The sequence below is a fragment of the Leiobunum rupestre genome, chromosome 1 (assembly GCF_980474605.1).
Source record: "Leiobunum rupestre chromosome 1, qqLeiRupe1.1.hap1, whole genome shotgun sequence".
NCBI classification, from domain to species: Eukaryota; Metazoa; Arthropoda; class Arachnida; order Opiliones; family Sclerosomatidae; genus Leiobunum; species Leiobunum rupestre.
This window is the reverse complement of record NC_143384.1, coordinates 62,694,049-62,719,209: the sequence shown is the minus strand read 5'-3', so window position 1 is coordinate 62,719,209 and position 25,161 is coordinate 62,694,049. Positions and strand designations below refer to the sequence as shown.

General features: G+C 37.5%; 1 protein-coding gene across 4 annotated transcripts; it reads right to left on the bottom strand.

The window, feature by feature from the left end:
• Window positions 1-657: 657 nt before the first annotated feature.
• Window positions 658-9,456, bottom strand: LOC149964388 (uncharacterized). Of its 4 annotated transcripts, XM_090180864.1 has the most exons (6): window positions 9,322-9,435; window positions 9,083-9,249; window positions 8,937-8,999; window positions 6,711-6,779; window positions 6,268-6,372; window positions 658-6,156 (listed from the first exon to the last, which is right to left on the bottom strand). In XM_090180864.1, exons 4-6 carry the CDS (start codon window positions 6,717-6,719, stop codon window positions 1,180-1,182), a joined length of 5,091 nt encoding a protein of 1,696 aa, XP_090036990.1. In that variant the 5' UTR covers window positions 6,720-6,779; window positions 8,937-8,999; window positions 9,083-9,249; window positions 9,322-9,435; the 3' UTR covers window positions 658-1,179. The 4 variants fall into 4 exon arrangements, 1 of the variants encoding a protein (XP_090036990.1); XR_016482314.1 differs by lacking the exons at window positions 658-6,156; window positions 6,268-6,372; window positions 6,711-6,779 and adding an exon at window positions 7,887-8,511 and having other exon boundaries at window positions 8,593-8,999; window positions 9,322-9,456; XR_016482316.1 differs by lacking the exons at window positions 658-6,156; window positions 6,268-6,372; window positions 6,711-6,779 and adding an exon at window positions 7,887-8,511 and having other exon boundaries at window positions 8,697-8,999; window positions 9,322-9,456.
• Between the last annotated feature and the right edge of the window lie 15,705 nt (window positions 9,457-25,161).

The following is a 25,161-nucleotide window of genomic DNA, read 5'->3' as shown; positions in this document are numbered from 1 at the left end:
CCTTTTAACCAGGTAACTTTTTTGACATAATAAGACTTAGGAAAAACATGACGTTCTGTTTACAGGTGAAAAGTGTCCATTATTTCAACAGTACTGTCAGGTCCTGGCTCTCAGAAATATTACTTCTAGGCGGTTTCCTTAAAGGATGTTTTGTTTAAAGGGAATATAACCTCAACCAGGAATCCATACCTCTATTTATCCTGCCGTTTCGCATATGGTAAGATAACTCTGTTTAGTTAACATAGTGACGTCAAAAAAACCGTCAGCCACATCGAGACGAAAATCTTTTGCGATAAGCATTCCAAGTAGAGGTATGGATTCCGGCCTCAAAGCATTCTTTATGGAGTACCCCTAACAATTTGAGCAGGAATTCACTAACCAAAAACCAGCGGTTCTATTCCCTTTAAACGCCTATCTTGCAGAGAGTGATTAAATAACATCAAGGTTTTAGAAGGCGGGAAGAGTGCCATCTGGTGGCGGCTGTAGGTACTTTTACACTGTAAATTGTAACCATGCTAGGGTTTGCAAATTTAAAACGAAACACTAATTGGCATAAAAAATTATCTTTATAATAAATTGAATTGTTTTTTGATATTTTATACATTAGACGATTTCTGTATTACATTTTTATAACAATATATATACATAAAAAAGAACACCAATGCAATTTAAAATATTCACATAGGATATCACATTACTTAAATATCGTAACAGATAGCATTTTATCTTTTATGTGTTTACTTGTCAATTTACTAAATTTAAGGCCTATTCACACCAGCCAACATTTTTCTCCACAGCTTTCGAATCTAGAATCTCAAAAATGCGTTGCATTTTGGTTCACACCCTCCACCAGAAGTTGCAGATATTTCGCGCTTTAATAGGCGAAAAAAATTACTATTAATTCTTTAAACAAATACCTTTTCTACTAAAAGTTATGTCAAGTTACTTTAATAGAGGTATTCAATATTAATATTATCATTAAGGTTTCTCTAATGAAATATCATGTACAAAAATTAATAGTAACAAAACCTGCCGTTCTTATTAATGGGACGCGGTATCGTTTGAATTGCAGTAATTTCCCGTGCTAGTTTACAGAAATTAATTGTTCGAATCTGATAAATTGTCAAGTGATTCTGTTCCCCTTCAACAGTGAGTATGTGGGTATCATGAAAACAGAAGCTATAGTTGTTTCTTGCTAGTACGAATAGACCTTAACTTTAGATTACTTAATTTATTTTTACCCTTTAAATCACTTTTCAACATTATAATAATTGGTTTTTCGGACTGTCTGGTCTTTTTGGGTCTAGCACTACCACCATCATCATCATCATCATCATCATTTTCGGACACTTCACTTTCAAACATAGTTACATCGATGTTCTTTGCTTTTCTAGGACGACCTCTCTTCCTCACGGGTTTAGTTGAGAGAGTCTGGTCCGGTTCAACATTGATTACCATTCCGTGGCTTTTCGTGTTGGAATTGTGTTTCTTGCTAACGTGCCTATTCAGATACTTCTGCGCTTTGAAAGAAATGCCGCAATGTCCGCAGAATATCGCCGGCGTCTTGACGTTGCTGTTGTGATGGCTAGCTCGTTTATGTTCGTCCAGTTGCTCTTGCGTCTTGAAACATTCGGTGTCGCAAACATTGCAAAGGAACGGCTTTTTAATGTGGACTTCGCTGTGTCGCTGCAAGTTGGATTTGTTCTTGAAGGAAGCCGGACAAAGCAGACAGACGAACTTCCGGTCCGCGACGTGTATGTTCACGTGATGGCGGGTGAGCATATCTCGACGTATAAAATGTTTATTGCACAGTTGACACGTGAATCTGGGTTTCAGCTTCTCCTTGAGTTCGTCTTCGAGTTCTTTATTAAATTCCTTAATTACTTCGGTACATTCGGAATGTTCTTTGGCGTAGTGACTCTTGAGGTAAATTTTACGCAAGTAATACATGGGACACACTTTGCAAAAGAATCCTTTTCCGTTGGCATTTTCCGCGACGGATTTACGTTTCTCCGAATTAGATTCTAAATTAGAGCTGACGTTTTTGTTTAAATTGAGAAATTCACTGTCGTTGATAAGTACCGCGCTAGTCGCATCGTGTTGGACAGTAGAGGTGTCTTCCTTACTGCTTGGGTCGTCGCAAGTGTCCGAATCGTAACTGACGGAGAAACCAGTATCTTCAGGAACAACGTAATCCGGATCGGAACCAGCATCCACTGTCTTGTCATAGTTTTCGACGGTTCGAGGAGGAATGTCAGAAGAAACCAAAGTCGCTCGTGGTTCGCAGTTAACCTCCCATTGTATGAATTCGTGAATCGTATGCGGAATAGTTTGATTAAACTGTATCCTATCGTTGCGAACAGCGTCGGGATCGTAACGGACATTCTGATCGACTGAGAGCGAATTAACATCTTTGGCGTTTGTAAAGTAATTGCAAGAAGGTCTGTCGACCGAGTAATTGGAATTACGGTTGTCGTATTCTTGGTGGCCGTAAGGTTTGTTTCCATCGAACGAAATAACCGAGTTTGGAATGACGGCGACTGCCTTTCTAGATATTTGTTCCTCCGAATTAGTCGCGCTTTGGTAATCTTGAAAATATTCCTCGGAATGGTACACCGGCTGATAAGTAACGGTGTGGTCCAATATGGTATTACCATTGTTCGGTCGATGTTTAGACTTATCCATCGTATTCATATCACTTAAGGAGTCGTCTAGCAAGTTAATTGGCGCGTCAACCGTGGCTTCGTCGGAACTGACTTCGACTTGGACGATTTCTTCCGACGGTTTTTCGTCCGGGTAGACTTGGAAGTAATCGGGGTGAAATTTCTCAATGTGCCTGAGCAAATTCTTCTTCAACTCGTAAGGCATGCAACATATCTTGCAGTAATATTCGCAATACACGTCTCCCAAATCGGCCATTCCCGATAAAGAATCTTCGTCTAAAGACAAATAAGACGGAAATTTTATTCGATCTTTCCCCGTAGCGTCATTATTATCATCGCGATCTTTATCGTTATCGTTACAATATTCTTCCCAATAATCGGGATGGTACTTTTTAATGTGATTATTCAAGTAGCCTTGTATCTTGTACCGAACCTGACAAATATCGCACTTAAATATTTGGTTTACGGGTTTGCCACCAGATGACGACACGCGATGTTCTCCAGAACTGAAGAGGCTTTTGGGATTTGCGTCATTGTAATCTGGATGCAAATTTTTTATGTGTTTGTCGAGATAGTGTCGACGAGCGTAGGTAATTTTGCAAACTTTGCAACGAAAAATAGTGGTTTCTTTCGCGTTATCAGATTTTTTGGCTTCGCTTGCAACAGTCCCACGAGAAGTTTCTTTCTCTGTGACGTTAGTCGCAGCTTCACAGTTTGACTGATCGTAATTTGGATGATATTTCGTCAAGTGTCGATCCAAATAATGTTTCTTAGAGTATTTTAAATTACACACTTTACATTGAAATTCAGTTTCGGATTGCGTTCGTGCTTGTGCAGTTTCCTCAGGTTCAATGTCTGAGGAATCGTTTTCAGAGGTCAGACAGGCTTCATCTGGATGAACCATTCTCATGTGTTGGCGCATTTCATTTTTTGATTTGCAAGAAACCTGGCATATTTCGCATATTTGCCGTGTGAACTTTAAACGTCGTTTACGCGGGTGTTCGCGTTTCAAATGTTTCGTTAAAACTATTTTCGAAAGAAATGTTTTGTTACATATTTTACAAGTCAAGTTTGAAAGACTATTAGTCGATTTTGTATTTGGTGTGGATATTTCATTTGACAGTTTTGAATCATTTTTATTTTTAACCTCAATATTAGATTCATCGTTGTCGCTAAGTGAAGTATTTAAATATTCTATATTTTTATTTTTCACTGACGCACTGGAGGAATTATTAAAATTCTTAGCAGATTCATTGTTCGAAAGGTTTATGTCGTCCTCAGCTTCTACTGATTCACTGTTCGAGCTGTTTAGGTTGTCATCGGCCTCTACTAATTCACTGTTTAAAACGTTTATCTTGTCATCAGGCTGTACTGATTCACATTGCGACTTATTACGAGGGTGGTATTTACTTTTGTGCTTTTCCCACAACTGCTTAGAGGCGTAAGGGATGGTGCAAATTTTGCAAATAAATTTAATTAAGCGACTTTGAATGGCAGATTCACCAGTAAAATAATCATCTGGATTGTCGTAATCACGAGTTTTGTTTTTATCAACTAAACTTACGATAATTTCACTGGTAATATCCGAATCCGGATACCTTTCTTTAATATGATCTATCAGGTTCTGTTTCTTTTTAAAAGGATAATTACAAGATTTACATACGTATTCTTCACTGACTTCTATTTCTCGTACATTTGATGGGATTGTAGCTACCCATTTTTTGTTTTGTTTGGTTGATATAATAGGATTTTCAGGTATTTCCTTATTCACATTCAGAACGCAAGTTTTTAGGTGGCTTTTTAATGTGCTAAAATGTTTGTAGCTCTTGTCGCAAAACTTACAGTCGTGTCTTACAATGGTAGAAGCATCAACAGATTGACAGTAATATTTCAAATGCTTGGTGAGGGTCGTTTTTGACACAAATGAATGATTACAAGCTTTGCAAGTAAAGCTCCTTTTAAGCTCTCTATGCCCCCAAAGTTGATGTTTCTCGTAATCATCAGATTTATCAAAACCTTTGTAGCACTTTCTACACATGAAAGGGGATTGACCGTCATGAACCAACTTGTGACTTCTAAACATATCCTCAGTCCCAAAACTTTTATTACAAGGATAACAATAAAAAGGATTGGTTTTCATGTGAATCTTCATGTGCAGATTTAAATTAGTTCTATTACTAAACCCAACACTGCAAACAAGGCATATATGCGGTTTCGATCCAGTATGAACATTTAAGTGATTTCGAAATGCAGTTGTTTTTGTAAACCCTTTTTTGCAATAAGGGCAAACGAATCTCTGCTCAGAATGGACACTTTCTTTGTGTTCATAATACAAATGAGCTCTTTCGAAACCTTTGTCACAATAATTACACACATAATTTCCATTGTTTGATTTCGTAGCTACTTCTAAACTCGAATCACCCAAATTATGGTTCACTTTGAGATGATTATTCCTAAGAGAAATGTCTTTAAAACATTCACTGCACAAGAAGCAAGGAACAGTTTTCTCTCCATCGGCCAAATGAGTTCTAATATGTAGTTGAAATTGGTATCTGCTAGTGTACTGTTTGCTACAATGTTCACAAAGGTGTTTTTTATCACTTCCATTCTCTAGGTAATTACTAGATCTATTTGATTTTCTCTGTGTGCGATTTACTGGCAATATGTTGTGTCTTTTCATTTTATGCATATCCAGACTCTTCTTCACGCAAAAAGACTGATCACAGATGTTGCAGACAAAAGGTTTAATGCCTTCATGGTTAACTTTAACGTGTAAATTTTTGGTATAGTTATTATGAAAAGTTTTGGTACATATGTGACAGATTACCTTTTTATGGTTAAAAAATTGAGCTAGTTTAATTTTTTTGATGATAACTCTCTTATTTTTATTGATAACAGTTGCTTTTTCATGAGTCAGAAGATGCTTTTTAAGATTTTTTAACTCGTAAAATGACATGTCACAATGTATGCAAATATGCCGTTTATGGAAATGTCTCAAACGATGAGCATAGGCTTTACTTAATTTAGGATATGTCAAATCACACAAATCACAAGCATAGTGACCATTAAAAAGTTTCTTAATTTTTGCTTTTTTTATTGGCACATCATAATTATGTTGTTTTCGAAGATGCGTGTCCACACTGAATTTTTGTCGAAATGATTCATGGCACAAATGGCATAAATATGGTTTGGCAATTTTGTGGAAACATCTCATATGTTCAGCCAACACATCCTCATATTGAAATACTTTATCACACTTATCACAGGAATAGCTTCCCCTGATTCCGGATTCTGTTTGGTCAGATTGAATGAGGCAAGATAGTTGGGTCTGTTGAGATATGTGAGAGGTAATTTCGTGTCTATTAACGTCCACAATCACATTAGGGCCAACAAAATCAGGGCAGATTGGAATTTCCGAAATTAAAGTCATACTGGACGCCATTGAACTTTCAAACGACATAGAATTGATTTGACGATCATTTTGAGGTAGATTCTGAAGGATAATAAAAGGAAACCAAATATTAGAATATACCTTTGGCTGTTCGATCATGACAATGCCATCAGGCACTGTAATAAATTTTAAACCATAATATTCAATCAGTACCAGACCAAGGCCCAACAGTCTTGAAGAACTTGAGAACTGCTGACTTTCTCTAACTTGTTCATTCATCAAAACAGAAAATCCTTGATGGGCTAAGCTTTCCATTTTCTATACAAATACCAAATCACCTTACTTCTAAATTTTTTAACAAAGAGGAAATAGAATTCATAAAATTTGTAACATCATTTTTTATACCGAACCCCTTTTTTCTTTTTTTTTTGAGATACACACACATCGGTGTCGACCCGAGGCCTTAGACACCAGTACACACACAATAACTGATTAATCAGGGCGAGATATGTGTAACGGCCACGCCAACGGGGGGAACGGGGGATACGTGGGGACACCCTTGGCGGATTAGTGTTCGTCCTCACACGGCCATCCACAAACTCTGCCTCCCGGACGCCTGGGATTACAGGAGTGAGCCACTACTCCCGGCTTTATACCGAACCCATTTTAATGCTTGGACGACGGTATCGTTGTCATGATTGTTATCTGCTTCTAGAGTTTACAGCCTGTAAATAAACAATAAAATTTTCAAACTTGGTGTTTAATGCTCGACACCATAGGTAATTATAACAAGTTTTTAAACCGGGTTAAAACCGGCTCAAATTTTAACGAGGGTTATGCAATTATATAATTTTTAAACTGTGTTGGTGGACGATTTTAGGGGTGGTTTTCTTATTAATTAAAATTAGAATATGGTCGAAAATGTTTTATTAGGAAATCCATGAATAGACTTCATACACTCTAGATTAGTAATCACTCCCTCGCGCCAAAGAGTATAAAAACTACGTAGTTTTTATACTCTTTGCTCGCGTCCATAGAGATAGAAAAGAAATGGAGGGAAGATTACCGCGTTAAGGCACCCCTGTTTTTGACCGATAATATAATCTCCCCCCCCCCCCCCCGCGCATTTATGAAAGCGGAGATGGGCAGAATTTGCAACGCCATCTATCCTTCCTTGGTTTACCTCAAATGACAGTTGATTTTCAATAAGGCATAATATTTATTTTTTTTCAAGATAAGAAAGACATTTATTTGGTGCCTATGACAGCGGGGTCTTCGCACCACACACTCCAAAATTACATAAAAGGTCTTAGCACCAGAACAAAGAAGAGGAAAAATTAAAAACAAAAAAAAGTACCAGCTACAAAATAACAAACGAAAATAGAAAAAACTGTATTCGCTAGCGAAACGGGTATAGGCGGCGCCACAGTCGCTACCCCTGCAGCTTGGTTTGTCTGCGTACTTTGTTGATCCATGGCCAACTTCGCGCGCTCACTACGCTCGCACCAGGCGGCCTACCCAAAGAATTTCAAATCCATGTATTGGCGCGAAATAAAAGTTTGGTTTTTAGTGTCTTCGACGGCCGTCGGGAGCGCTACTTCCGGACCTTAAAGTCGGCTCCTTTTACGATATAAATAACATGGTTTTCTATGGCGCGAAACTTGACCATAATGAGTACATAGTACTGGAAATTATTTAAATATCAGAAAATTGTATTTATTTTATACTTAGGTTATAACTTAAAAGTTAAATTTCCATAAATAACCCCTCAAATACTTCTTACTTTGGTAATTTTTAAATAGTTTGTATGAATAGTTAAGCCTTGCTGGATTTTAGATTTGTTGTCTTTTAAAACAATTTTCGCGGCGGGAAATTCGAACACTTGATAATTACTTAATGCTGAGTGATATCAGATTTATGTAAAAAGATATTTATTTCATTTTTCAATTATTATTTAAAGTTGTTACATATCAATAATTTTTGTATAAATGTAAATAAACACCTGGAGTTTCTTTCCACGAGTTTCCTTCTGATGGGGCGTTGAGAGGCATGTGGCTAGAAAATATCTCTCGGGATAATTTTCAAATAAATGACAGATCAGAATTGAGCGTTGTATGTAGTTTATATTTTTGTGAAACAGATTACCGTAAAGGTCTTAAATTACGAACGCTGGAAATAGTATTCCCACAGTGGCAGTCATATTGCTAGTAGGCCAAACAGGCAAACCCTTATGTTATTAGGCCTAACTCCCAAGGGCGCGGGTGGTGGCACTAGTGTGGGAGTTGGTATAAAAGGAGGTAGCAGAGAGAGAGATAGGGCTTTTAAGAGCATAGAGTCAGTGGTTAGTAGCAGTCAGAAACTAGTATGGGAGTGGTTAACTCCCAGCTAGCCTGCTAGTCAGTTGTAGTTTTCCCCCAGTGGCTGCCAGGTTGCATTCTCTTCCCTTGGTGGGAATATCTAAGAAATATTAGTATCTTATTATAATAGGATAGTTATTGTATAGTTCGCTCTAAGTCCTCCGAAGGCACGTTACCCAACCTTCTAGAGTAGAGTGGCTATACAGTATCCAACTTATATGTAATGCGTTGAGTACAGAGCCTGATACGCAACGAACCACTTTAAAATTGGCAAGTTTGGCTTACGTAGCTGGTTTTGTGGTACAGAAAATGGAGCAAACTGAATTTTGTAGCTTGTGTCTCGAGTGCATTTCCGGACCCTTCTCTAATTCACCACTTTTAGACTTTATTAAAACATCCGACAGAGGAGGTATAAGTTACTCAAATAATAATTTTGTAATGGTTCATTGAGGCAGCACTTCCTTATTTACGAGAATCAGCAAGAATTAGCGAAAATATTGAAGCTCCCGTGTTGCCGAAACTTACCAGGTGTCCAATTTTGCATTGCAATTTTAATGTCCCTCATGCCTCGATATCTGCCAAATTTATCTGTGACAAAATAATACCACCCGTAGTTGATAACATAACTAGGACAATTTGATTTGAGAAAGTAAAGGAACTAGTTTACAAACCTCAATCGAGAAAACTTCTGAAAATGTAAAGGTCTTTCATCTTCATTGTGGATTTTCATATTTTGATCACCATACACCAGTGATATTTCATTGTTTTCCAGGATTCTTTCATATCTACCATTCATAATTACCAGTTTTCATTCATATCTACCAGTGTTCATTCATATCTACGAGTATTCATATAATCATATTTACCAGTGTTCATTCATATCTAAGAGTATTCATATAATCATATTTACCAGTGTTCATTCATATCTACGAGGATTCATATAATCATATTTACCAGTGTTCATTCATATCTACGACTATTCATATAATCATATTTACCAGTGTTCATTCATATCTACGAGTATTCATATAATCATATTTACCAGCGTTCATTCTATTCTACCAGTATTCATACTTTTTTATCAATGTTCATTCATGTTTTCGTTCATTATCACTATTATTCCAACTATATATGTCTCTAAAATTTAATGAAAAAATGCAATTATTAACTTTTATGTCAAACCATAGAAATCTCATAGGTAACTAGAATGCTGCCGTGTAACTGGCAAATGGACCAAACGCCGTGGCAGACGATAGCCAGATCTCAGCCAATCAGAGCTCAAAGAGTGGTTCTGCCAAGAATTTAATGTCACCAGAGAGAATGACAACCTCTAGCTCCCGTTATAGTTACGCGGATCCAAGGAGGATTATTATCCTCCTTGGCGGAACCACTCTACGGTCTCTCATTGGCTGAAGGTTCAAAACGAACTGGCGACAAGCTCGGCCGTAGGCGGCAGCATTCTAGTTACCTATGAGATTTCTATGTGTCAAACAAATTATTTCATAAAAATATTAAAAGTATTTTTATGCTCATTACACTAAAATTTTAGTTATCTACTTGCCATCAAATAGTTTAAAATCCAAACCAAAACGTTTGATGAAAAATTCCACATGTCGGTTTGTTTACATTCCATTCTAAACACGTGATTTTCACTGGCGCCTGAGCGGTGGCACTTTTGGAAATAGTCGATCTCGGCGGGAAAAATGAATTAGAAAATTTTGAAAAGAGTTGTAAATCATGGAAAAAAGTTTACTCTACCTCTGACATCGACGATATATCGAATAGTTTTCAATAAATTCCTTAAAGTAACGAAAAACCATAATCGTTCCATTCGATTCTATGCTAATAGTTAGGTCCGGAGGTGGCTCCAGCGCCTCCGTAGCGGCAAAGAACGAATTTCGCTATTTTTGATCTTTTGGGTAGGCCGCCTGGTGCGAGCGTAGTGAGCGGGCAAAGTTGGCCATGGTTGATCAAAACAAACGATTAATATGGCGGATTGTAGGCGCAGAGGTGGCATAAATTGCCTTTTTGTAGTAATACTGCCTTTAAAAATATTACAATTCGAGTAAATGGTGAGAAAAGAACGTTGGAGTTATCGTTTCACAATTTTCCAAAATGCAAAAATCTTTTTAATGTGTAGTTAACTAATATAAAATCAGGGAAGATGCCTAGTTAGTGTGCACAGATTGCAGCGCCCATTTTAAAGATAAAGACTTTTTAGAAAGAAATGGTGAGACACAAATTTTACTTGTTATTACTGATTTTAAAGTTAATATTATTGAATATATATCATAATAACTGTCATTTAGATGAAGAGAATTCAAGAGACGCATGAAATGCAGTGCCATTCCAAGCAATAATTTACCATGTAGACTTATTACAAATCCAATGTAACTAAATAAAAAGAGAGGACCCTACGTTTTGTGAATCGTTTTAAAGGTGATCTGTTTTATTATATACTGCAAAATAAGGAAATGCTAATGAATAAAATTAATTTTAGGTCAAGCCGTTCGATTGTCATTATCGCTGGAAAATATTACATTGAGGCCCACAAAATTATGCGTTAAAAGGGGCATATTTTTCTATTTTGTATTGGACCCCAATTTTCCTATCTTTGCCACCCTGATGGTTCGGTATGAGTTTTCGAGTTGATTAATAACATTTCGAGCTATTGCCACAGATCCCAATATGATTAAAAATAATACTGTAAATTCAAATGGTTTTTATTTTTAATACTTAATTACTTATTTGCATATCTTAACATTTTATTCACTTCTATTGTAATTTCTAATTAAGTGGTTTCTTCAATGAATTTAATTATTATTTAAAAATAATTTTGGTTCGGTTGAAAAAGACCTATTGTTCACTGAGTTTGGAGGTCGGGGGAAAAAACAAGTGGTACTAGCAGGCAATAGCCTTTAACGTAAACAATCGTACATAATCACAACACACATGTACATTTATTTTAGGGAACTTATGCTTTCAGCTATGTAGTTAATAATCAGATCTGCAAAAAGCTATTGTTAAAGAAAATTATTACGTTCAACACCTAATTAGACAAAGACCGCGTCTTCCATTTCGACGTGGTTACGAGTAAGATCATCAAACAAAGATTTGTAGACCAAAAATTACGCTTATTTTTCTTTTGTTGTTTTTTAACGTTAAATATTAATTGTCCGAGTAGTATTTAAAGCGTTTACATCAAATCAAATCAAATAATTTTATTTTAAATTTGTTACATATTTTTGTAGTAAGAGGGCCAAGTCAGCATGTGACTTATAGCCGTCGCTTTTTTGAGTAAATATGATAAATAACTATCAAATGAGAAAAAAAACTCGTAAAATTAACAGTTAAATGTAAAGTTAAAATAAATGTAGTTGTATAACGGAACAACATTAAAAAGTAAGCATTATTTTTAGATTGGAGCTAATAACACAAATTATCGTTTGAGATTTAAAGCACTTTTTAACATTATTTGAAAAAGTCTTCAAAAGCTTGTTTTTTAAAAATTCGTTTAACAGAGGAGTTGTTTTTATCTTTTATCGTTTCATACATTTCATTATACATTTTTACACCGCGATAAAATATTGAATTAATTGATTTTGAAGTTTTACATATTGGTAATTTCAATAAATCATTATTTCTGGTGGTTGTGGTTGTATTGTTAAGTGTAAATAATTTCAAAGTTAAAGCATTATCTCAGCTTGGCCGATTGTTGTCCAGTATGCCTCTTTACACTCGAGATCAGCGCGCTCATATGCTAGAATTATTTTACGGAGAAGGTCGTCGTAATGCTACTCTAGTAAGTCAGTTATTTAGACGAAGATTTCCCAATTGCAGACCAAGTCATACGACGGTTCTTAGAGTGGTCCACGACTTCGACAACTGGGGTAATATCAATCCGAGGTTTCGTGGTCGTGGTCTCCAGGACATCGACATGGAAAACACCATACTTGCCTACTTCGTCGCCTATCCTCGAGCGAGCGTCAGGACTGCCAGCTTTGACTTAGGGTTGGATCGAAACTACGTTTGTTGAACACTCAAAAGACACCATTTTCATCCTTATCGAGCGACACTTCACCAAGGACTGCATGACGGTGATAGACAGCGCTGACTCGACTTCTGCAATTGGTTTTGCCTCATGGCTGACGCACACCAGGATTTTCACGATCAACTACTGATGTCCGACGAATGTTCATTCGGAAGAGATGGGCCTTTCAACCGTCAAAACCAACATATGTGGGACTACGAGAATCCACACTGGGGATTTCCTCACCGCCACCAAGTGCAGTTTCGCTTAAATGTGTGGGCTGGTCTGTTAGGTGACAGAATTATTGGCCCGTTCTTCCTGCCAAATCGTCTGAACGGTCAAAACTACTTGGAGTTCCTTCAAGATGAAATATCCAACGTGTTGGACGATATTCCTCTGGCCGAGTACAGACGCATCTGGTTCCAGCAAGATGGGGCGCCACCTCACCAATATCGTGACGTGGTTGCATATCTAAACGACGAGTTTCCTGGAAGATGGATCGGAAGAACTGGTCCTGTTCGTTGGCCTGCAAGATCCCCTGATCTAACACCACTCGACTTTTTTCTTTGGGGATTCGTAAAGGACTACGTATACTAAACACCTGTGACGAGCGTTGAAGGTTTACGACAAAGAATCATCGAAGAATGTCGCCGGGTGACTCCAGAAATGGTTCGGGGAACATTTCGCAATATGCAACATCGTGCATATTTGTGCATTGCATCAGAAGGTGGCATTTTTGAAAACATTTTGTAGAAGTCATTAAAAAACATTTGTCACTTGGGCTTATTATCCAAAACGGCACAAAATCGTTCGATTTTTCTGAAATTTAGTAACCAAAGCCTTCCATACCTAACAAATAAACCCTGCAAATTTCAGAACCCTAGCATAAATACATTTTGAGAAAAATGGCCTGATCGAGCAAATTGAGACACCCTGTATACTAGTAGCTAACCATGTTAACAATAACAAAAGTATAGACTAGAATAACTTGGTATAGGAATTTAACTGAGTGGCTTGATTTAAAATGGGCAAAATATCAAAATTATAGGATTTTATAGGACTTTTGGGGGATTTTGTTAAAAATATAGGATGTTATAGGACATTTGTGAAAATATAGGATGTTATAGGACATTTGTGAAAATATAGGATTTTATAGGAATTATAGGACCTCTGGGATCCCTGTCTTCGCTACAAATGGACTCTCCACAAATATTTCATTCCCGACTAAAAGCTAGAAATAAATTTTTGAGACTAACTAAGTGACCAAATAAGAGTACATAAACCTTTTCGAGCCAGCCAAATTTAACCCTCGCAACTCTAACCATTTTATTACCGTACAATACCGAAGGCACAGTTAGTTCTTTTCCTTCATTTTACCCCACTTCTAAAGTCAGAAAGTTGGGATAGCTCTCAGTATCTTTATATATAAAATAGACCAGCAATTTACTGCATGTTTGAAAAAGCCTGAATTTCTAGAATAATAAGTAAAACAGGTTACATTAAAGAATTGGGTTTTAATAAAAAATATATTTACCCACTATTGCATGAACAATGGACACTTTCAATGCTGTGTTTTCCATCACCAACTTCAAATTTTTACTTTTGTTTTAAGCATCCGCACACCTTATTCTATGGATCAAGAGTAGACTACTCTCCAATATACTTAAAAATTTCAAGCATGGAGCGATTCACTAATATACCAAATAAAATTATTTAAAATACATTATACATTATACAAAATGCTGAAGCTGCTAGTCTATGAAATTAGAACAATCTGGGCTTGTTCTAATGTGAAGATAATAATAAATTTCCTACATACCTTTTCAAACTTCCAAACTGATCCCGTGTATGGATTCTCCAAGGCCTATTCATAGTGTTATTAAACTCGAATATTTATACTTATATTTACGAATTCAATACCTATTGACAGTTCAAAATTAATAAATAAATGTCGTATATACACCTTTGTTAATACAAAACATTCGAACACGCTTTAAAAATATGCTAAAATCGTTAGTAAAATGTTTTAATAGATGTTATAAAACGCGCATTTTCGCATAACACCATTACCCGTATCACCCAAATATAGTTCTAGGCAGTGTGACTAGGTGGCGCAGCTGTAGTTTTCGGTGGCGAATTTCATTTCACCGCGCGTCGATGGCGTCACCAGAGAGTGTTAAGTCGCTTCGCTACAGAGAGGCGCCTCTTCCTATCCCCGTAATGTTAAAATTTCGTGGTACGTTTTTTCCCCATGAGAGCGTTGAAGAAGCAGACGACGGTGTTTGCAATTCCCGGACACACGATGGCACTGTAAAATTGCTTATCAAAGAAAAATAAAATTTGCTCTCAGTAGGTTAAAATTGAATTCAGCTCAGTCAGCTGTGATGTTGAATTATTTTAACTATTTAAGTAAAACAGTTGATTTCGTAAGAAATATAAAAGTAAGTACAAGAAAAATCAATCCCTATTTCATTTCATTATTATCAACTGTACTTTTTTAATATATCAAAAGAAATTCGTGGAATCTAAAGTGGAATATTTTATGGGCTGGCCAAATCTTAATTAAATATAATCTTTGTCAGTGAATTGTCCTTTACCTTGCAAAACCCAATGGTTATCATATTTGGACAATTCTTCATCATGGTCCAGGAGCTGGTACGTTAAACGAGTCTGTTTAAAATAAAGTCATCCAAATTGTCAATTCAATATGAATCTGATGGTTTTAAGAGGCTATTGACTGATGCAGCTCTGTACGCTGCCTGGTATTGTTGAGGATTTGGATGATCTCAATTGTCTCCTTATTGGCCAATGGAACCAAAGTAGTTTTCTAAAAATCTTGACTAATTCTTCCAGTTACTAAGAACTTAAAACCAAAATTATCCTTTATATCATTCCATAGGAGTAGCAAAGACTGAATTGATAGTTTCCACCCTTCAATACAAGGTAAGGTTTTATACCTACAGTTCTGAAGCTACCATGTATTAAACCTTTCCAATTTTTCTTTCAGCATTGGTATGTGGATGGATTGATCAGTCATTGCTCTCTTACAGTGTGTTTCATTGTTTAATGTCCTGCTATTGCAGCAATCAAAAAGGCCGTTCATGTGTAAGAGGAACTCTGCTGTGTATGTGCTTTCAATTGTTAAAACTCTCCTAATCCCATTGAACAGGCCATTTGAATTAGAAACACTTTGACTGCAAATTTGGGCAGCTAAACTGACTTTCATGTTAGAAAATGCTGGTAACTTGATATGTTTACGTTTCAGCATATGTGTGCTTTGAAACTTACCAATTTCTTGGTCTATTTTGAAAAACTGTTCTAGGACTGCCCAAGAAACTAGATTGCCTTCCACTATTCAAGAGATGTGGAGGATCAATTTCAATGAATGGCTTTTCCACTGATATCCCCATACTTTTGAACAAATTTTGATTGCCTGTTCCTTGGTCACAGACTACAGCTTTGACAATAAGGCCAATACGTTTTAGGTGAGTTACGCAATCATGAAGCAATATCTTTAAAGTCTGTTCGTGACAAGCATCTTTTGTGAGGAAGTAACCAATTGGTGGTTTGAATTTCAGTTTTATGTCATTCACCATGAACACTAGGGCCTGATTTGCGTACTATTTTGACCTTCCATATGGACCGAAGTCTACGAAACCCGAGGGGGTAGCCACTTAAGAAATATGGTGTACAAATAGCGAGAAATAAAAATAAACATTCCTAGAAATCCACAAGAAATATTGGAAATATCAGAAATATTTGGAAATCTGGTGTACAATTTTTTTCCAAGTGCCTACCCCCCTCGACGAAACCTTCAATGTTATCGTTTTCATTATTGTCAAAATGTTTAGTTGAATGGCTATAATTATGTTCAGTACAAATATATTTAAATGGAATAGAATTCAATATATAGTTCTGGGTTTAAATTCATAGGAATTGACTTCATCCAGTAAAAAAAAATTCATTTAAAGCTAGTGTTCATCATTGTGAATATTTTATATAAATTATCATTTTCTTCGTTGAATTGATTTTGGAGGGCATAATTTGGCATTTGTAGTGCTGCGTTTACCTTACACAAGATTGTAGTTGTAATATGATCTTCAGGTGCATTTATATTTGCTACTATTTGAATTAATTATAAATGAACAGAAGGCAGTAAGAGACCATGGCGGGATATGTTTTTGCCTTCAGTTTACCTAGGGAAAACCGTGGTTTCATTGGAATTTTCCAAAAAAAATAGTAGGTGTAGCTAATGGTGTAAGCCGGTTTTTGGTTTTGATATTCATAAAACAATCGTCAGTGAAATGAAGACCGCAAAATACGTGGTTAAAGTGCAAGTAATCTGTAGTTTTATTTTGGAGCTTTTCACTGTTTACATTTTGCAGCCACTGCAGAACTATTAAGTTTTACGAAATGTTAATGCTTATTAAATTAAAACGCGTATTCACCGGTCTTTATCCCTTGAAAACTTGAAAAAAAAAGACAGACGCGTGGTTACCTTTTTATTCGATTTACAATTTTTAGCCGAACAAGACATTTCAAAATAAATTAAACTTGCAAAAATACCTAAAACACTTCCTTTTTTGCGTCTTCTCAAACTCTAATCTAGCGCGCGCCGGAGATACAACTAGCGCCATCAAACGCCCGGGAATTGTGGACATTCTCGGCGAATAAAATCGTACCACGGATTTTTTAAAGAGAGGCGCCCATAGACATAATAAAGAAATAGACACCTTACGCGGAATTTGATTTGCCAAAAATATACGGGAGCGATAGCTAGCAGACAACCGGTATTTGTTCCGTATTCCTGTGGTACCACGTTTAAGCGACGCCTGTCGATTAGGCAAGAAAATAAAAAATCATCACGTGACACGTCACACATGTTCGTGTTTGTAATCTTTTAGGTACTCTGACGTGATTCGCGAATATTTTGGCTGTGAGAATTTAAAATAAGGTAAATGTTTATTATAATTTTTAAATAAGTCAATTAATTCTTTCAAAACCCAAAAAAAAGCAGCAGATGACCTTATAATTAAAAACAAAAAATTCTAATTGCGAAATGATATTTTGTCAAAGGCTTAAGTAACTCCTGTACTACTATCCGGCTTGTTGTGGTTATGGCTTGTTATGGGAACATTCTGAGATTCTAAATAGTAAATTGTAAACAAAAGTAAATGGATTTTGATGAAATGGATGATTCTACCTTGGATTAATAATGACTCCAAGATTCTACTAAAGGTATGTAGCTATTGTCCTTGAAATAAAATTAGCTTTTACAATTTAAGTCTGATGGCTTGACCCTTCATTTCTAGATTTTTGTCCTTCGCTAATTTGTGGAGTCTGAGCTTGCAATATAAATTAATAACTTTCTTAATGATGATGTTCGATTCCAACTTCAGCATCAAACATGTTCGTGGTGATCTGGTAATATGTCCATGCCAACAATATTTCGTAATACAGTTCTAGTTCTTAGACTACATTTCTTTTATAGGGAGAGGAATATCTCTTCATAACAACTAAACAAAATTGGCTAAAAACCAAGGAGATCTTACTCAAATTATAATAACATAATTAAACCTACATGAAATGATCCTTGTTCAAAATTTAAAGGTGAGAAGTTAGCATCACCGGTTTTTTCTATTTCACTTTCAACTGGATGTAATTTCTTTAAATTAAATAAAAAAATTATTTTGACTATTTTTACTTGTTTTAATTCTATGGAAACCAAACCAGAGTTGGAATGGCTTTTGGTGTGACCCACCTTTTGCCATTTACAATTTGTATATCCTGTTCTAAAAAGTGATCATTACAAATTAAATCATGATTTGAATGTGTCGCGATTTACAGCAATTGTCCATTGAGAAAGTATTGTAGGTTTAGATAAGGGAAACCTATAGTTATAAAAAGATTAAATAAGAATGAATATTCATCGAAATAATATGATAGTTTAATCCTACTTATAAAGCGCCACTAAACTTAAGTGGCGCTTTAGACTAGGCGCCCACTGGCTCTCTGTTTCGTATCCGTCCTGGCTTCCACAAGGCATTGTCTCCGTTACGAAGCAAAGGCTTGTGGAAGCCAGGACAGAGACGTTTCGAGGAGCAGTGAGCGCTTGGCCTAGGCCATGTAGTGCCTAACGCATAGGAATATTTATCCGGTTTAAAATCAGACGCAAAAACTTAAGGGGTGAATTTGATAAATGGGTAGTACTTTTATGTTAGCTAACATGTTTCATAATTCGTTTGTTATAGAAAGTGTTTTCTACTAAAAATCTTGTTTTTATTTGGTAAAAAAAGGTTAATTTTAGTGTTTTTACGCATTGCAATAACAAGTAAAACAATACCGGAAAAGGTTTCATTCCATAAGTAGGATTAAATTATCATATTATTTCGATGAATATTCATTCTTATTTAAAATCTTTTTATAACGAAACCTACAATACTTTCTCAATGGACAATTGCTGTAAATCGCGACACATTCAAATCATGATTTAATTTGTAATGATCACTTTTTAGAACAGGATATACAAATGGTAAATGGCAAAAGGTGGGTCACACCCATAGCCATTCCAACTCTGGTTTGGTTTCCATAGAATTAAAACAAGTAAAAATAGTCAAAATAATTTTTTTATTTAATTTAAAGAAATTACATCCAGTTGAAAGTGAAATAGAAAAAAACCGGTGATGCTAACTTCTCACCTTTAAATTTTGAACAAGGATCATTTCGTGTAGGTTTAATTATGTTATTATAATTTGAGTAAGATTTCGTTGGTTTTTAGCCAATTTTGTTTAGTTGTTATGAAGAGATATTCCTCTCCCTATAAAAGAAATGTAGTCTAAGAACTAGAACTGTATTACGAAATATTGTTGGCATGGACATATTACCAGATCACCACGAACATGTTTGATGCTGAAGTTGGAATCGAACATCATCATTAAGAAAGATATTAATTTATATTGCAAGCTCAGACTCCACAAATTAGCGAAGGACAAAAATTTAGAAATGAAGGGTCAAGCCATCAGACTTAAATTGTAAAAGCTAATTTTATTTCCAGGACAATAGCTACATACCTTTAGTAGAATCTTGGAGTCATTATTAATCCAAGGTAGAATCATCCATTTCATCAAAATTCCATTTACTTTTGTTTACAATTTACTATTTAGAATCTCAGAATGTTCCCATAACAAGCCGGATAGTAGTACAGGAGTTACTTAAGCCTTTGACAAAATATCATTTCGCAATTAGAATTTTTTGTTTTTAATTATAAGGTCATCTGCTGCTTTTTTTTTGGGTTTTGAAAGAATTAATTGACTTATTTAAAAATTATAATAAAAATTTACCTTATTTTAAATTCTCACAGCCAAAATATTCGCGAATCACGTCAGAGTACCTAAAAGATTACAAACACGAACATGTGTGACGTGTCACGTGATGATTTTTTATTTTCTCGCCTAATCGACAGGCGTCGCTTAAACGTGGTACCACAGGAATACGGAACAAATACCGGTTGTCTGCTAGCTATCGCTCCCGTATTAACCCTCCGTAGAATCTTGGGTCTATTTCTTTATTATGTCTATGGAGGCGCCTCTCTGTAGCGAAGCGACTTTACACTCTCTGGCGTCACGTAATAGAGGTTAGAGGTTATTTTATTGCCGTACTAGTACACTCTTTTGTAACAGAGCGGCTCCCTAGGGAGCGCATCAAAATTGAAATGAAATAAGATAAAATAAAATACATAACAATACAATACAGCTGTCAAAAACGATTATTACAAAACGGTATTAAAACTCGAAAACCAAAGTTATGACAACTTAAAAGAATAATAGTAAAATAGTAAAATGTTAAGGTTAAATGGCCAAAATTAATATTATGGAGAGTACATTATAAACGCAAGAAATTTAACACCTATCACAGTCACATTACAGGCAACGTGGGAATTAACCTAAATGAGTCCTGCGCCATTCCCGTTTGAGTAGCTGCCACTTTCCTAAAATTGAAGCCACTATATTATAGTTCCAAAATCCACCCGATAGTCTGGCACGGTATTGCAACACGCGATGAAAGTCCGAGAGTAGGGTTAAAGCTCATTGCCCAATGGTAGAAATATTTTTGGTTTTGTATTCGTGTTAAGGAATCACTTGTAACAGTCACTCGCTGAAGAAGGACCACGGTCCGAAAGCTCCGAATAAAATAAAGTTTTTTTCTAAGTCATGAAGTAGCAGCTTTTTTAAAATTTAACAATTAAACCCAATACACTATCAATATATTTCCCAGAGCAAGCTATACGCCATTTGACGATATCTTCTCCCAGATCCTTAAGCGGACCGCTCGAAGCGGACAAACGAATAAAATGTGCGACAAATCCTCACTGGCCTCTCCGCACATTCTACATTCTAGAGAATATGGCCCAAGTCGTGATTGTCTAGCCCCTGTTAATAGAGAGCCTGTTCGCGCCTGAAATAATAGCCCGGAGTTAAAACCAGTGCTATAACAACTTTCTACACCCGGCTTTTGTTTGGCGTTATATCTGTTCAAACTTTGTTTGCTTCCTACTTGTTCCCTCCACACCACCATAGCAGCCTCCTCCATTTCCCTATTAACGCATTTGAGCCATTCCCTGTATGTGTTTGCTTGGCCCCTTCCGTGTGCAGCGCGCGCTTGAACCTGAAACGGTTTTAACCTTTAGCGCGCGCCACACGCGGTTTTTTGGGCGGAGTTATTCCGTAACCGATTGCATCATGGCACCAGGCGCAAATTTGATCGTTCAACGTTCGTGTACATATATACGTTGTTGGTATTACTACTTTTAGGCAACTCAGTGAACAGGTTTTATTTAAGCCGTTATAGAAGCTCGCACCGGGCGCTTAAAAGGCTAGTTACGGTACTGCTCCACCTAGAGTCCTAGACTCGTTTCGATCGCGAATAGATACGATACCGCACTACAGCAACCGATAGAGCTAAGATTTTCTGAGGTCTCGTACAGGAGGAAGGTAATCAGTCAAAAATTTATCTGTATTCGTGACCGAAAAGTATCGCGACGCCCTCTTTGATTCGTCATTGAAACCCAAAAAGGTAGCGTCTAAAGCATACGTTATTCGTTTTTCCTCATCGTTATTCGTGACTTTATAAATAATGGAGAGGTTAAACCAGCACCAGAAAACGTGTAGAGGACTAGAGGTAGCTTGTAGAAGGAGCAAGATGTACACACAAAGGTGCGTCTAAAATTTTACAAGTTCCCCCTACACGTTTTCGGATGGTGGCTTAACCTGTCTATTGATACTAGCATTTTAATATAATTTTGCAACGTCTTTTATTACTTTTTAATTTGTCTGTAGATCATAGGCACTACCACGGAGAAGCAACCTATATATAGATTCGTTTCGGTCGTGAATAGGGTACATTTACAAGTACTACATTATTTTCTATAATTCAATCACAGCTTGTTACAGTTTTCAAGCGCCTTATTGAAAATTTTGCATTATATTGCTTCAGTGCTTAAAGGAACCCAAGTCCTAGTCTAGAATAAGCCACTTTTTTAAATTACAACAGTTGAGTGAGATTTATTGAAAGGAACAGGGCCGGATTAAGACCAAGCTAATTTTGCTGCCCCTTTGCAGTGGCGGACGTTGATAAATGATTGCTTTACTAAAATTACTCCGTTAAATATTTGTGAAAAGTAAATGATAAAATTTTTGTACTTTTAATTTTTTCGAAACCTCTTGGTGCCCCTTGTAGGCTTGGTGCCCTAGGCCTGTTATAATAGATGGCGCTTCACGCCTTTTACGCGGGTTCTTATCTATTTGTATTTCCGGATCTCACACCGTATATAAACCCTTGTAACAAAGAGAACGCACGCAGAATGTAATAAAGCCTTTTCAGATCTTCTTTATTGACTAATTAGAACCAAACTTACAACATGGTGTGAGAAGCGGGATAGCTAAAGTTTATCGTTAGATTTTTTTTATCTCTATATAACCTTTGCCATGGCAATGCCATCAGCCTTCCGGAGTACGGAGCATTTCGATCCGTCCAGTATCAATCCTGCCGCAGCCTGGACCGCGTACAAGGAAAATTTCAAGATTTTTTCTGGCGCCACGAAGTTATCAACCGAAAATGCAAGTACTCAAAAAGCCGTATTCCTATATACCTTGGGTCCAGCTGGGCGCAAAATATACGATGATTTAGTTATACCTATAGCACAAGGTCAAGATGAGCCTACGCTTGATGCCATTTATTCAGCATTTGACAGTTATTATGCACCGTATCATAATCCAGACTCCCATCGCTACACCTTCTTCCATACCCAGCAGAAAGAACATCAGCCGTTTGACGAGTTCTTGACTGACCTCCGATCCCAGGCCCGAAACTGTGAATTTAGTGACGTTCATGACTCTCTTGTACGATATCAGATCCTTGCAGGCGTTTATAAGGCGGAGCTACGAAGAAATATCATCACCCGCCAAAACCTTACTTTGCTTCAGGCAATAGCCATTTGCCAAGCTGACGAAACTTCTACTGCCCATGCTGCACTACACCGCAATGAGACTTCCATAGTGCCTCCTTCGGCAAATATCGATGCCGTGTACCACCAAAGACAACCTAGCCTGCAATACCGCCGTCCTAACTCCCGAACCGAACTGCGATCCACAGTAATGAGGTATCCACTTCCACTTCAAGGTCAGCGCCACCAGCGAGCACCGCAACGATCTCTACCTCCACGTCACCTGTCGTTTCCGCAGCAGTTTAACACAACCTATCGCCCACTTTCAACACAAACTCCATGTTCTAACTGCGGTCTTCTCCATTACCGCCAGGGTCGATGTCCTGCAGCAGAGTCCACCTGCCACAATTGCCACCGGAGAGGTCATTGGGCAGCCTCTTGCCGCTCAAACACCCTTCAAGCCCTTACTACCTCCAGTGCCAGCAACGACCAAATACATATGGATGAACCTCCAACGGCTTACTCTTTACAACCATCTCAAGATAGTCACGCAGCATACTTGCCCTATTACGGACACTACCCGGAAACTTACTCTCCTGGATCTAGCGGATCACTGCCAACGGAAAACATACCACCACGTTTCTTTGTCAATCCTCCAGGTACCTAAATGTATGATTCGGATTTTCACCTTCACACCTTGACGGTTACATGTGACTCCAACACTTCCGACCCTACGGACAACAATGAGTGGTATGAATATATAAATCTTAATGAAACTTCAATTCTCTTCAAGCTCCACACTGGATCCCAGGTGAACATTCTCCCACAGCATATCTACGATGACTTACCAGTGAAACCTCCCATACTACCCCCACTTCGATGCATCGTTGCCTACACTGGGCACATCGTGCCGATTACGGGCATGTACTGGGCGCCAACGCTACAGAGACTTTGGGTCTGATCCTCAGAGTACGCCAACCTCGATCTCTAGCCACGAATATGGCTGCCTTAAATGAAGTCCGCCCGGAGCACGATCCCACACATATCATTAATCAGTTCCCGGACATTTTTGATCGAATTGGAAAATTGGCAATGAGGTACCACATCAAACTAAAACCAGATGCTGTTCCTTTCATATCGGTTGCCCATAAACTTCCGCATGCCTTACAATAACCCGTTTATGAAGAGCTGCAACGAATACTTAAGAATGGTATTATCACACCTGTACATACCCCAACAGAATGGGTCCATCCTCTTGTTGTAGAGCCTAAATCCGATGGAAGCCTACGTCTTTGCTTGGATCCAAGAAAGCTTAATCATGCCATACTCCGTCAGCGCTTCCCATCACCGACAGCTCAAGATATTTTTTCTAAGCTGAGCGGTTGCACTATCTTTACAGTTTTAGATGCCAAGAACGCTTTTTGGCAAATCGAGCTGACAGAGGAAAGTTCATTCCTCTGCACATTCGCAAGCCCATTCGGTACGTTTCGGTTCCTGCGCCTACCTTATGGCATATGTACCGCTTCGGAAGTGTTTCAACAGGTAATGTCACTACTTTTCCCGTTGGACAAATTCAAGAACACCCATATTGCTACTAACGATTTCTTACTTGCTGCGACTGGTATTCAAGCACATAATGATCTATTAACTCAGGTTTTACAGACTGCTCGCGAAAATGGCTTAACTTTCAGCTCGAGCAAGATTCAACTCGCCGTACAGCGGATAAAATATCTGGGCCACATTATTACACCAGATAAAGTTTCAGTTGATCCGGAAAGAATAAAAGCCATAGTCGATCTGCCTCCACCTACTGATGCTCAGGCCTTAATGCGTTTACTAGGTATGGTCTAGGAGCAACAAACACAGCACCCGACACAAGGAGAACGCAATCCGTCAACAGTCGTGGATTTTCTTGTGTACATGTTTCATTGGCTAGACGCTTTAGCGCCTGCTGCCGTCGGAAGGGGAAAATTCGGAAATTGTCTTCCCCCCCCCGCCCGTAAAACGTTCAGCGTAAAGGCTCGTGACGCTCGTACACAACCCTTCGTTAGCGTGTTTAAAGGCTAGCTGCGTTCTCCTTGTGTTTGTTGCTCCTAGGTATGGTGAACTATATAATGCGATTCCTTCCAGCATACTCTGAACAGGCTGCTCCATTGCGGGCCCTTCTTAAGAAGAATGCTGTTTTTCACTGGGATTCAAACGTGCAGAACGTCTACGACTCCTTAAAAACTCTAATATCTACTGCGCCAGTCTTGGCGATTTACCAACCTCTGCGCCCA

Bases quoted from the DNA above. Each gene is read 5' to 3' on its own strand.
- LOC149964388 (XM_090180864.1), bottom strand. The intron at 6,157-6,267 runs GTACTGATTGAA...ATTATCCTTCAG, and splicing joins GACTGTTGGGCCTTGGTCTG to AATCTACCTCAAAATGATCG.